This window comes from Danio aesculapii, chromosome 12, assembly GCF_903798145.1.
Source record: "Danio aesculapii chromosome 12, fDanAes4.1, whole genome shotgun sequence".
NCBI lineage: Eukaryota > Metazoa > Chordata > Actinopteri > Cypriniformes > Danionidae > Danio > Danio aesculapii.
The window spans coordinates 41,747,730-41,763,673 of record NC_079446.1 but is presented as its reverse complement, the minus strand read 5'-3'; the positions used below and the strand labels follow the sequence as shown (position 1 = coordinate 41,763,673).

The window sequence follows — 15,944 nt, the reverse complement described above, 5'->3', positions numbered from 1 at the left end:
TATAATATAATTCAATATAATATAATATAATATAATTGAATATAATTGAATATAATTGAATATAATATAATATAATATAATATAATATAATATAATATAATATGGTATAATATAATATAATATAATATAATATAATATAATATAATATGATATGATATGATATGATATGATATAATATAATATAATATAATATAATATAATATAATATAATATAATATAATATAATATAATATAATATAATATAATATAATACAGGGTTTCCCAAACTCAGTCCTGGAGGGCAGGTGGCCTGCAAATCAGACGCACCTGGACTAGCTAATCAGACTTTAACTAGGCTTTCTAGAAGGTGCAGGTGTGTTGAGGCATGTTGGAGCTAAAATCTGCAGGACACCAGCCCTCCAGGACCAAGTTTGGGCAATATAATAAACATTATTACTATTATGTAAAAATATTATACTAGAATATTCAATGCATATTATATTATAATAATATATTACAGAACTCTATATTTTATTTTCTATTTATATTATTAAAAAATAACGTAACATTAATACCTTAATTGAATAATTATTAATAATAATTTAAATACTGAAGTTTATTTAAAGTTAAATATACATTTTTAATTTGCTTATGATGCTTTTTTTCATTAATTCAAGCTTATTCTAACTATACATTTTCTTTTTTATTAAGCTTGATGTTTAAATAACACACACACACACACACACATGCACGCACACACGCACGCACGCACGCACGCACGCACGCACGCGCACACACACACACACACACACACAAATCAAACATAAAACCACAAGCTGAATTTGTTTATGAACTTGCTCTGAAATATTGATTGTTTGGTGGCTTTGTTAACAGCTCTGGAGTGCTGCAGGAAGTATGTTTATGCCATTATATGGCAGCGTTATTGATTTACCATAACTACTGTTTCCTTTATCACAGATGATTTTCACAGTATCGAGAATTTAGTAAACACACTACAGAGTGCTGAATCCCACTCAGAGGTCTTAAAGATATCCCTTTTCTCAGTGTGGAGAGCATTTGAGTCTCAACATCTGATCATCCGTCATGAATTCAGGAGCTAGTGAAGCTTTTTCACATCATATCATCTGATAACCTAAAGTACTGTAAGTTTATCACTTACAGTACTGCCCTATCAGCAGAATTAATCAGTGAATGTTTTTTATTATTATTTTGCCCATGAACAGTCTGAACAAATTGATTTATTAAAGGGGTCATGAACTAAGGGTGTACTCACACTATGCTATATGAACCATGGCCATGTGCGGTTAAGTTGCCAGCCCTGGCCCGGTTGGAAGAGGTGTGCCAAAGCGCAGTTCGGTTGGGCTTTGGCACGGTACGCTTGTAGTGTGAGTGCAAAGCATGCCTGAGCCTGAACCTGAAGACGCAACGTCACTTTTAAGAGACTATATCATATGGATTTATTAATCATTCTTACTGTTCAATGAATGCAAACTGTCGTAGTTTATTAAAGACGCAAAACCCCTCGCTGCACGTCAGCTGCACTTTTAGCAAACCTCCTAATTCCTGCAGCATGAGGACTTTTATAATAATTTATGAGTGTAAAAAGTTGTAGATCTGTTGAGCAAAATAATTGACTGTGTGTCGCTGCATCCCAAATCGCTGCAATGCTGAGCGAGAGTGGTTCCTGTTGAACTGAACAGTCGAATCATTGATGACGTAAGTGTGCTCAGATTCAGAATGCAAAGTGCAGGGTGAGTGCAGGCCATCGTGGGAGACGGGAGGGGGGACAATTGTGCTTTGGCATGGTTCAAGGTAACTGTACCTCGTGTGAGTATTCCCTAAGATTCCTTGATCTTTCGACATTCAAGTGGTCATAGTACTACAAAACATCCAGTAAAATCTCAAACTGGTCTTGGTCTAAAATAGTAATTAGTCTAAAATAGAATTTGTAAAAGCATATATTAATATGAGTCTGCTCAAACAACAGGCTGCAGAAATGTGTAAAGGTTTAATGATTAGTGAAGGTTTGATTTAATGATTTTTAAAATCAAAACACAAAAACTTTTTCCTAAAAAAATGTATTTAATTCTCAAACTTTTATTTAAAGTTTTTTTTCTTAAAATTTAACAATTTCCCCCTCAAAACACAATGACTTATTCTCAAAATGTAAAGAGCGAATTCTCAACATATTCATCAAGCATTTTTTCTAAAAACATAATCACATTTTTTCCCTCAGAATTTAATCTAGTTACACAAAAAATATATATATATATTTTGCTCATTCAAACTACTTATTTAAAATGAGCTGATTCAACACAATTCTTGAGATTTCATGGGGACAACTTAATTTTTTTATGTTCAATCCACAAATCTGATAAAAGTGTTATTTAATTTAATAAATTTTTGTTGGGACAACATGAATGACTTGTGTGGAACCCTGCATTTTTTTAGTGTATTCTCTGCATTACTTTTGAACTTTTATGTTTTACCTTTTTTTTCTCAAAACAGAATGACACTATTCTCAAAATATAATAAGTTTAATCTCAACATTTTATTTAAACGTTTCTTTCATGAAATGTAATAATTTTTCCGATCAAAACTTAATGACTTTATTCTCAAAATTTAATAAGTTCATTTTCAACATTATGTTTCAACTATTATTTTAAAACGTAATTATTTTTTATCAGAATTTAATTTAGTTTTTCTCAACACATTATTTTGACTATTTTTTATTTCCACTTTTTTCTTCAAATATAATGACCGCCCCAAAACACATTGACTTTATTCTCAAAATTTAAGATAATTATCAACAGGGTGATATGCCACAGCCGTATCACCCTGCAGCCCAAGACCGGTTACTCACTGAAGCTAAACAGTGCTGAGCCTGGTCAGTACCTGCACTGAAAAAAGTGTTGCATGCAAAACTGTTGCAAACAATTTATTTGTGTTGAATTTAAACAAACAAATTAAATTGAGCAATATTCAACTTAATTTGATTGTTTAAATTCAACACAAATAAATTGTTTACAACCACTTAACGTAAAAAAATTGAGTAAATCCAAGGAATCATCTTTGAATATGTTTTTTCAGTGTGGGTAGGAGAGACCACATGGGAAAACTAGGTGGCTGTAAGAAGTGGTGTAAGTGAGGCCAGCAGGGGGCGCTCAACCTGTGGTCTGTGTGAGTCCTAATGCCCCAGTAAAGTAAAGTGAAGGGAACACTATACTGTCAGTGAGCGCTGTCTTTCAAACACTTCTCGTAAAGAGTAGGGTAACCTCAGCGCCCTGATCAAATTCCTCCATCGGCCCTTACCCAATCATCCCCATCCATCTATTCCCCATCTATCACTGTCTCTCCACTCTGGTGTGTTGGGTTGAGCGCACTGGTGTCGTTGTCCTGTGGATGCTGCACACTGGTGGTGGTGTGGAGAGACCCTCCCCCATGATTGTGAAGAACGGTGTATGGCCATACACAATAAATGCGCTATATAAATGCACATTACATTTTATTTACATTTTTTTTCTTGAAATTAAATTATTATCACAACAATTATTACACATTACAATATGTATTATTACAGAATTTTATTCTTACCTTTTAAATTTGTATTTGTTTGCAATTTTAATTGAATCTTTTTACATTATAATGACTTTGAGGATGGTTTTATTTAGTTCATTTATTATTATTGCTTGGGCCTAATCATTTTCCATAATCTACAGTACTGCCTATAGAAGGCAGCATATTTTTCTTCATGATTTTTCTTTTTAAGTCATCTTGTGAAGAACGCAGCTACTGTGTGATGTCTATAAAGTGTGACTCTCTGTCCACAATCAGAAGAAACAGAAAGAGTTTGTTACATAAACCCTCCAGGCTCCAGCCATTCAAAAGGTCAAATGGCTATAAGCAATGCAGCTGTTTATTTTCTTAAAATAAAAACATGTGCAGTGTAGTTGGCTTTTTAATATTCAGAGAAACGGCATGTTGTTGTAGACTTTGCTGACATCATGACATTATGAACCCTGATTCGTCCTCATGACCCTGTTCCTGTGACCTCCCGCTGACCTGCATTTACATGACAGCTGAACATTTTCAAGAAACTCCTGCATGTTTCAGGCACTGTTGACTCTTTTCTTCTTGTTTTTCTGAACTGCCTTCAGCGGAAACTGTCACCTTGTCCTTATAAATCACATCTTAAGTGAGCATTCATGCCTGAAGTGAGGACAGGCACCGCAAAGGCCAGATCAACAGCACATCCACTGCCATGAAAAACAATCAACTATTACATTACACGTCCATGCCCACAGGCTTCCTTCTAATCTAAGAAAGGCTTTAAATGGCTAGTTCAAGGCAGAATGATTCCTGATAATTTATGCAAAATGTTAAGTTCTTTCTTTTTTAGTCGAAAGGACTTTAAGTATTTTAAGCAAAGCATAACTTCATAAGGCAGGATTTTTACATGGTGTTCAGTGGTTTGAACTTTCAATGCAGCCACAAAAAGCTGAGGAATAAGTGTGTGTTATCTACTGTAATACTGTAATGCTAATAATGCTAATAATGCTAATAATGCTAATAATGCTAATAATAATAATAATAATAATTATTATTATTATTATTATTATTATTATTATTATTATTATTATTATTATTATTATTATTATTATGGGCATCACAGTGACGCAGTATTTAGCACTGTCACCTCACAGCAAGAATGTTGCTGGTTCGAGTCTCAACTGGGTCAGTTGGTGTTCTGTGTGGAGTTTGCATGTTCTTCCTGTGTTTGTGTGGGTTTCCTCCGTGTGCTCCGGTTTCTCCCACAAGGCATGCGGTATAGGTGATTTGAATAAGCTAAAACTGACCGTAGTGTATGTGTGTGAATGCAAGAGTGTATGGGTGTTTCCTAGTGATGGGTTGTGGGTGGAAGGGCCTTCGCTGTGTAAAACATGCTGGGTAAGTTTGCAGTTCATTTTGCTGTGGTGACCTCTGATTAATAAAGACACTAAGCCGAAAAGAAAATGAATGAATAATAATAATAATAATAATAATAATAATAAATAAATAAATAAATAAATAAATAAATAAATAAATAACAACTGCAATATTATTATTATTATTATTATTATTATTATTAGTATTATTATTATTAATAATAATAATAATAATAATAATAATAATAATAATAATAATAATAATAATAATAATAATAATGATAATAATAATAATAATAACCAATAAAAAATAAAAATAAATAAATAAATAAATAAATAAATAAATAAATAAATAAATAAATAACAACTGCAATATTATTATTATTATTATTATTATTATTAATAATAATAATAATAATAATAATAATAATAATAATAATAATAATAATAATAATAATAATAATAATAATAATAATCAATTTTGATATTTATTAATTGGCATAAGGAGATGTACCATCTTATTTTCAAGGGGGTCCCACAATTAATCACATAATAATAACACCAGAAGACAAAGCAAAATTTATTATTATTAGTAGTAGTAGTATTATTTTTATTATTGTTGTTGTTATTATATAAACGACAATAAAATATTAATAAATAATATATATTTATTTTATCTTAGTTCTACCATTTAAATAAAATCTTCTTCATTTATTTTTTATTTAATTAATCTTCAATTATTATTATTTTTTTTTTGAAACATGTATATATACAGATAATAATAGTACAGTCTGACTCACTGCCGAAGTCTCTAATGGTGAAGTTTTTGGTCTTCACTCCTTCTTGAGGGGATCTGAAGGAAAATCTTTGTCCAGCTTGGGGAAGATCCTCGTCCTTTGCACTGATGATCTGAATCAACTGAGGTGAGACAAATGTAATCCAAATATTATCGATCAGGGTTTAATAAGTGACCATAAATTGTTTCTAATAGCACATATAATCATTGCTGGTCTCCCAGAATGGGGCTAAAAATGTTTCAATGCTTAATCTCTTGTTTAAATATTTAACAGTGAACATTAAAGCATTTCTTAATGATTTATGAAGGTTCTTAGTTTACACAAACTCGTAGGAAATAATACAGAGCTTGTATTGAAAAAAAATACATTATGGATAGAAATTGAAATGCACATCTTCAGCACTTTATCAGCAAACAGTTCATCAAAAATAGTGGAAATGCTTATAAAACAAATAATATTCAGTAAACTCTTTTATCTCTCTCACACTTTAACAGACACATTTTGCACATTTGCAGCAGACATGTTTTGGATCACTCCATATCTCTATTAAAAACATTGTGGATTTCCGAGTGTGCCTCACACAGTTGAGGGCTTGACAAACCACCTGCAGAAACACTCTTCTCTATATAGGGTATGCACCAGACATTTTACTGAAACTCCATCTTACAAGGACTCATTAAGAAAAACAATGTTTACCTGTGAATTTACCACACAATCCTGTTGCACTACTTGCTTTTTCAACCCCTTTTGCACAATATCTTGCTCTATCGTATGTAAAATTACCTGTATAGTCTGTCTCAGGTTTTATTTATACGCTCAAAAAATAAATCATGATGAAGTTTATCATTAACTGTTTGTAACCTTTTGATTTCATTGAATTTGTCAGTTTTATTTAAATGTGTATTGTCAGGTTGCTTAGAATCAATCTAATACTGTTAAAATCGAATACTATTAGATTTAACCGGTTCAAAGATACTGTATGATGTATTCAGTTGAAGTCAAAATTATTAGGCCCCATGAATTATTGCCCCCCCTGTTTATTTTTTTCCCCCAATTTCTGTTTAGCGGAGAGATTTTTTTCAACACATTTTTAAACATAATAGTTTTAATAACTCATTTCTAATAACTGATTTACTTTATCTTTGTCATGTTTTTCCAGACACTTCTTTACATCTTAAAGTGACATTTAAAGGCTTAGCTAGGTGAATTAGGTTAACTAGGTAGGATAGAGTAATTAGGGAAGTTATTGTATAATGATGGTTTGTTCTGTAGACTATTGAAAAAATATATAGCTTAAAGGGGCTGATAATTTTGACCTTAAAACGCTTTTCAAAAAAATCAAAACTGCTTTTATTCTAGCCGAAATAAAACAAAAAAGACTTTCTCCAGAAGAAAAAATATAATCAGACATACTGTGAAAATTTACTTGCTCTGTTAAAAATCCTTTGGGAAATATAAGGGGAGCTAATAATTCTGACTTCAACTGTATATAAATATATATATATATATATATATATATATATATATATATATATATATGTGTATAATGTATAGCTCTTACTGTACATCCAATTTTGTGTTCATATTTATGATTATGCTTATTTATGTAGCACTGGGGTCCCACAATACACAGCATTTTAATACAATTTATGTTCACACATGTAGCAGAATGACAATAAAGCTCAACTTGACTTGACTAGAAACCCAACACAGCAAAACTTTAGGATTTAGAAGAAAGGCAGGCCACTTTGCTGTGCTTTACATTTATGAAACAATTAATCTCAGCACATTATAAAGGCTAGACAAAAGTGCATGCAGCTATGGCCGTCTGTGCTTAATAATAATGTTTAAACAAGTGTCCCTGTGGTTTTTCTGCTCTATTCTGCATCTAAAACTGAGGAGTTTGCTTTTGCATCCAGCGATCATGATACACTATGCACTTTAAAACTCTGCAACATTAAAAGCAGAAGGATGCTGCGTGGCAAATGGATGTCCGTATTGCCCGCCTCCTGCTGGCATCACCTGTTGTAGGGCTGTCATATGCGCCACAGGTGCATGCTGGGTACGACGATTAGCACATCGCTAATGCATCACTTACACACCAGGCTCTTTCTGCCCAGCATATCAATCAAAGCCAGAAATGCCAGACTTATTCAAACAAAGAGAAAGTGGATTTTTAATATAACAGTTTTTTCCCAGTGAAACAGAACAGTGAAATAACACACACGCACGCACACACACACACACACACACACACACACACACACACACACACACACACATATATATATATATTTAAATCAATAAATAAAAGTTAATCAAAAAATAAACCTCACATTTCTATTCATAAAACATACAATTAAATTATTTTTTAATTGAAAAGTGAGGAAACTATGAAAGATTATGACAAAACTGATTTACGATAAACTATTTATAAAAACTCCAGCTAACACCTAGAAAACAAAACAAAATAATTTAAAAATTAAAATAAAATAAAATAACAAAACAAAACTGCGCATCAGAATCCTGGGAACAAACAACTTTATTAAAATAATAATAAAATAAAATAAAGGTGATTTATTCTTCTGTGGCAACCCCAGGTTAATAAAGGTACTATGCCCAAAAAGAAAACGAATGAATAAATAGAATGAATAGAATTAAATTATTTTTAATAGAACAAGTGCCTCCAAGAGACCCAGGACTATTACGAAAATAAAATACAATAAGACAAAACTTTAACAGTCCATCTAGAAAATAAACATAAACAAATTCAACAAAACAAAATAACAACATCCAAATAATAAAACATCACAAAAGAAATATTTAATACCAAGTTGAAAACTAAACTAAACTAAAATAAGCCTCACATTTGTTTTGCAGAAAACAAACAATTAAATAATTTTTAATAGAACAAGTGCCTCCAAGAGAACCGGGAGTATTATGGAAATAAAATACAATAAATAAAAATTAATAATAACCCTAGCAACAACCTAGAAAAAAAATCTGAAAATAAACAACCAGTGGCAAGTTGAAAAAAAATTAAATATAAAAATATGAACAAACAATTAAAATCAAAATAAAATAATTTAAAATAAGATAAAATAAAATAAAATATTTTTATAGAGCAAGTGCCCCTTAAGAGAACCAGGACAATAATAAAAAAAAAAAATAATAAAATAAAATAAAATAAAATAAAATAAAATAAAATAAAATAAAATAAAATAAAATAAAATAAAATAAAATAAAATATTTTTATAGAGCAAGTGCCCCTTAAGAGAACCAGGACAATGAAGAAAATTAAATAAAATAAAATAAGATAAAATTCTAACAACCCACCTAGAAAATAAAACTAAACAACATAAACAAACAAACTAACAACATCCTCAAAATAAACAACAAGCACCAAGTTTTCCCAAAAGGGAACAAGAACAAGGGAACAAGGAAAATAAAATACAATTAAAAAAACACCCTGAAAACAAACAACTAGCACCAAGTGAACTAGCACCAAGTTTAAATAAAATAAAATAAACCTCACATTTGTTTTACAGAAAACACGTTTAAATTATTTTAATAGAACAAGGGAAGCAGGAAAATCAAATAAAATAAATAAAAAACCTAGCAACCACCTAGAAAATAAAACTAAACAAAATAAACAAAACAAAACCACACAACAACACCTTAGAAACAAACAGCAAGTCTTACTTTTGTTTTCGGATACAATGCAAATGAACAATTTATAAACAAATGTGAGAGAAAGCATTCAATAATACTGTATAAAATAACAAAGAGCTTGTTTTTAGAAAGGTTTACCTGTTGGCTTGAATTTAAGTGGGTAAGATACATTAGGTTAGGAAATGCACTTACACAATGCACTTACACACTGCACACACACACACACACACACACACACACACACACACACACACACACACACACACACACACACACACACACACACACACACACACACACACACACACACACACACACACACACAGACACAAACACACACAGACACAAACACAAACACACACACACACACACACACACACACACACACACACACACACACACACACACACTAGAACAGGCGTTTACTGCACTTTCTGGATTTAATGAGAGTGTCAGAGTCTGCAGTCTGTCATACATCATTTTAAATGGCTCATTAGAGCAGAATTGGTTTTGGACATGCAAACATACACACGTGCACACACAAGCATTTATATTCACTCACCTGGCCGACTTTAGCGCTCTCGCACACGAAGGTCTCATACGGCATGGCCAGCTCTGGAGGAAACTCATTAATGTCCAGCACATGAACTGAGACGGCCACTCGACTGGTCAACACCGGGTTATCTAGATAAACCACACAAACAGCACACACACTCCACTGTAGCACGTTACACACACTACACTGTAAGAAAAAAAAAAAAAAACTTAAACCAATTACTTCAGCGTGTTACAACTACATGAATGAATTAGTTTTCAGTATTAAATAAGTTGGAAAAACTTCATTCTTTCAGGTGCAAGAAGTTGAAGTAATTTATTTAAGTTGATGCAACGAGGCTGTTTTTTTCAGTGCACAGTCAACAGATAAACACTGCATGGGAACTGTTCTGCTCATCAGAATGTCTTCAGTTTGAGTCAATAAAGGAACAAAATCTGCTTTTTCATACAGATGTCAATTTTGAGATTTAGGGCATGAAACAGGCACTTTAAATGTTTATTTTGCCTCTTTTCATTGGATTGTGATTAGATTTGAAGTACGATATTGGATATGCAGTTGAAGTCAGAATTATTAGATCCCTGTATATTTTTCTACCCATTTTTTCTTTAATGCAAAGAAGATTTTTTCAACATTTCACAACATAATAGTTTTAATAACTAATTACTTATAACTTCAGCTTAAAGTAACATTTAAAGACTTAACTAGGTTAATTAGGCAAGTTATTGTATAACGATGGTTTGTTCTGTAGACAACTGGAAAACAAATATTGCTTATGTGGGCTGATAATATTTGACCTTAAAATGGTTTTAAAAAAATAAAAAATTGCTTTTATTCAAGCCGAAATAAAACTAGTAAGACTTTTCCAGAAGAAAAAATATTATCGGAAATACGGTGAAAAATTCCATGCTCTGTTAAACATCATTTAAAAATAAAATAATAACAGGAGGGCTGTATATTGAACTGTATATTATAAGGTTGTTTTCTCAGAACATTTTAGCTCCTCTGAAGTTAAACAAATATTTTAGTTTTGTCTAGAACGCATTATACAAAGACTTTGTTTGCTGATAAAAACTGATAAATTATGTCTTTCTTCATCTATATTCAGCGACTTTGACACAATATATATTGTAAAAAGCACTATAGAAATAAAAGTGAATTTAATTTAATTTGGCCTCACTTTATCCAGCCTGATCTCACGAGAGAATGCAACTATTTTACATTTTACAGTTACAGTTTAGTGGTTAATTCGAGTTCAGTCGTACAAAAAAGTATGATTTAAAAAAGTAGGCGTGGCATCCAACCCCACCCCTAAACCCAACTGTCATTGGGTGATGAGCAAATCGTACTAAATTGAATTGATACCAATTAGCCACTAAATCAAAAAGCTCCTGCATTAGTTCATTTCATAAATCATGTTTTTTATTGTACTCTTCAATGCACACTAAACAAATAAATCATGATATCTGAAATGTTTTGTTTTTGCAAATAAACACTTCATATGCATGTTTGAAAACATCTCACTCTTTTGTAATTTTATGCAAATACAAAAAATATATATATTTATTAAAAACTGTAAAGTGACAGTAAAGGCATTTTTAAAACATTTATAATAATAATAACAATAATAATAATAACAATAACAACAACAACAACAATAATAATAATAATAATAATAATAATAATAATAATAATAATAATAATAATAATACCAATAATAATAATAATAATAATAATAATAATAATAACAATAATAATACCAATAATAATAATAATAATAATAATAATAATAATAACAATAATAATAATAATAATAATAATAATAATAATAATAATAAAAACAACAACAACAACAACAATAATAATAATAATAATAATAACAATAATACCAATAACAATAATAATAATAACAATAACAACAACAACAACAACAACAATAATAATAATAATAATAATAATAATAATAATAATAATAACAATAATAATAATAAAAATAATAATAACAACAACAACAACAACAACAATAATAATAATAATAATAATAACAACAATACCAATAACAATAATAATAATAACAATAACAACAACAACAACAACAATAATAATAATAATAATAATAATAATAATAATAATAATAATAATAATAATAATAATAATACCAATAATAATAATAATAATAATAATAATAATAATAATAATACCAATAATAATAATAATAATAATAATAATAATAATAATAATAATAATAATAATAATAATAATAATAATAAAACATGGAACTTTTTTTTGTAATTTTATGCAATTAAAAAGTTTAATAAAAACTATATATATTTGAAATTTTAAAAAAATCCATTACTTTCATATTTAAAATAATAATATAGACTTTTAATATTTATTTAGATAAAATAATATATTTTCAGCAGAGGTGACAGTAAAGGCATTTTTTAAGATTTTAATATATTAATAATAAAACATTTGTATCAAAATGAAAAACTTTTTTTCATTTACTTTTTTATATTTAAAATAATTAGAAATGACACAAATAAACATATTAGAATGTGAATAGTGATGCTGAAAACTAATTGTTGCCATCATATGGACATTTACAGCATTTTAACAATGACTCTTGCTTAATATTTTTGTTTAATATGGGAAAGAAAAAAAACAAGAAGACCTTCACAGCAAGAAGGGCACTAGTTTGAGTCCCGGCTGGGCCAGATGGCATTTCTGTGCGTCCTCCCCGTGTTCGCGTGGGTTTCCTCCGGGTGCTTCAAAGACATGCACTAATCTAAATTGATGATAATGTATGTGCGTGAATGAGTACTGTTTTCCAGTGCTGGGTTGCAGTTGGAAGGGCATCCGCTGAGTAAAACATATGCAAGATAAGTTATCGGTTCATTTCCTGAAGATGACGTAGCTCTCAACCTTTTTGTCCCCAGAGCCCCTATCAGGAAATATTCCAGTGCTCCACACACAACCCTTTTTAAACTTCAGTAAAGCCTGAAAGTGATTCAGAGCAGTTTTTACTATTGTAGTAAATTCCCAATGAAAGCAAAACACAGGAGAGTGAAGGAAGATCTAAAAGGCATCTCCACTGCAGCATTTGACAGAGGTGTCTCTGAATAACACCTATAAAGAGAGCTGTTGTAGAGCACTTAAAGCACTTCTTCTATGATTCCAAGCCAATGATACACTCTCAGTGTCGCTGAGAGTTATTCTGTAGAGTGTACTGCCACCATGTGGTTTTACAACGAGTGCTAGATAACAGTCACAACCCTTCATATCTATACAGCCTACTCATACAGTAAGAGGAGCCATTGTCCCATTTTCATTCAATAATTTGGTAAAGAAAATGAAGGATAAAGTGGTGTGTGTGTGTGTGTATGTATGTATTGTGGCTCCTACTGTGTGTGAATGAACTCTTCTAGAAGTGTGTGATGAGCTCAGCGTGTCGCAGCAGAAGTTGAGAAGGATCTGAACTCACTCCTGCAGGAGACTCAAATCAAGCCAAGACCTGAGGCTGACCTTCATACTACTGCACTCGTGTGTGTGTGTGTGTGTGTGTGTGCGTGTGTGTGTGTGTGTGTGTGTGTGCGCGCGTGTTTGTTTCTGAGTCTGTGTGCATGTGTTTGTTTCTGAGTCTGTGTGACAAAGAAAGAGAGTCCATGTTTTTGTCTATAAAATAAACTAATAAACAAAACAAAACAAAATCAAAACAAAAGTGCAAAACAGACTAGAAACAAACAACTAGCACTAAATAAAATAAAATCTCAATTTGTTTTAACACTACTGTATGCATATAGAGAAATCATTTACAATAAGATTTTGGCAATATACTTAAACATTACATCTATGGAAGTCCCCATAAAACATCAAAGCCCAAATGTGTCTGTGTGTGTGTATCTGCAGCTTCAGAGGTTCCAGGGCATCTGATGTCTAGTAAGAGAAAAGAGTATTGCTAGAGTTGATTTGAGCTCTGACACATCATCATTCTGCAGGTCTGCCTGTGCTGCTGCCACAAGCGTCCTGAAGCAATTGACTTTTGTGTGGCTACAGCTTGAGTGGAAAATGTTTGTGCTAATTATATGTTACAGGAAATGCAATTCACTTCTATTTTATAGATTATATGATAGATTTCATAATATAGAAAGAAAAAAAAAGAAAAAGAAAAGGTACAAATAAATGTTTATTTAATTTATTACTTTATTTATTAAAATAAATAACATGACACCTGATAAACTAATATTTGTCTAATATTTATGTTAGAATGTTACATTACGTTTAACTAATATTTATTACTTTATTAATTAAAATAAAATAAAATATAATATAAAAACTAAAATAAAATAAAATAAAATTAATAAAATACATCTAACAAAAATGTTTATCTAATTTCTATGTTAGAATGTTACATTATAATGTTTAACTAATATTGATTATTTATTAAAATAAAAATAATTAATTGCTAGAGTTAATCTGAGCTCTGACACATCATTCTGAAGGTCTGCCTGCGCTTCTGCCACAAACAATGAAATAAATAAATTAAAATATATTAAATTAAATAAAAATCAATAAAATAAAATTTATAAAATAAAATAAAGTAAAATAAAAATAAAATAAAATCAAGCAAAATAAAACAAAATAAAATAAAATAAATAAATAAAGTAAAATAAAATCAAGCAAAATAAAACTAAATAAATAAAGTAAAGTAAAGTAAAGTAAAGAAAAGTAAAATAAAATAAAATAAAATTAAAAAATAAAATAAAAATCATAAACTAAAATAAACTAAAATAAAAATAATATAAAGTAAAATAAAATGAAAAATTGAATTAAAAAATTGATAAAAAAAATAAAATAACGTAAAATAAAATAAAATAGAGTAAAATAAATAAAATAATATAAATAAAATAAAGTAAAATGAATAATTAATTAAATAAATAAATAAATAATTAATTAAAAATAATAAAAAAATAAATAAAATAAAAATAAAATAAAATAAAATAAAATAAAATAAAATAAAATAAAATAAAATAAAATAAAATAAAATAAAATACACCCTACAAACTAATGCCCCACTGGTTTTATTCCCTAAAAAGTTGATGAAATTTCCTAAAAAGGAAATGAACCAATGTTTTCTACTGAAATTAACTGAAGAGATTAATATTAAAATTCATGGTAATATTAGTTAATTATAATTTAAAAACAAACAAATTATATATGACTCATATCTTTATGATATGATCTTTATTATGATCTTTATGCCCTTTAAATGTAAGTCAATGAAAGTGAAGTTTAAATTTAAACCAAAATATATGACTGTTAATATTATTCATGCACATGTACATTTTGTGCATTATGCTATTAATTAGATTTATACCATTTTACAACACACTTCATCATTAATATTGACTTAAATGCCAGACATGGCCACCAGATGGCGGCGTTTAACAACAGAGAAATTATCAATCCCTGTATGACAGAATGACAGTGCTTTGAGAGAGTCTTTGCTCTGTTAATTGTGTATCTGTGGGACATTGAATAGACATCTGCTGTACAGACACCAGCCTAATGTAGATTTTACCACAGAATTTGATAAGCCCCTGTTTAGAATATTAATTCATCTGTCTGTTAGGCCAAACAAGCTTATTTCTTTATCAAGCTATACTTTATTCCAGTCTCTAATGTAAACGAAGGGCAGAATTGTTTATAATGAGCAACAAGCGTGGCGTATTTAGAAACTGCTGACTCAAGTCTGCCTCAGCACTTTCATATTTAGTACAATGAGATCCAGAGGCACCTAAACATCTGGATCTCCACCTGGTGTGACATTAAGAGTGGTGAAAGCACAGACGAAGAAAACAGCAGAAGCTGTGATTTATGCTGTAGTGTGATGATGATGGTGGTGTTGAACAGGTGTTTCTCCACACCTCATAATCACAGCTTCTGACAGATAGAAACGCTGTCATGCGTGCTTTACAAGACTCTGTGTTATATTAT

The 15,944-nt window shown here is 30.0% G+C and overlaps 1 protein-coding gene across 1 annotated transcript in view; it reads right to left on the bottom strand.

Moving 5' to 3' along the window:
• The window catches only part of LOC130238338 (cadherin-12), a 324,447-nt gene that overhangs the window by 17,390 nt on the left and 291,113 nt on the right, over positions 1-15,944 (bottom strand). The window contains exons 9-10 of the mRNA XM_056469330.1: positions 9,957-10,078; positions 5,726-5,843 (exon numbers count right to left, since the gene is read on the bottom strand). Coding sequence (XP_056325305.1) covers positions 5,726-5,843; positions 9,957-10,078 — 240 coding nt within the window. The remainder of the gene's footprint in view (positions 1-5,725; positions 5,844-9,956; positions 10,079-15,944) is intronic.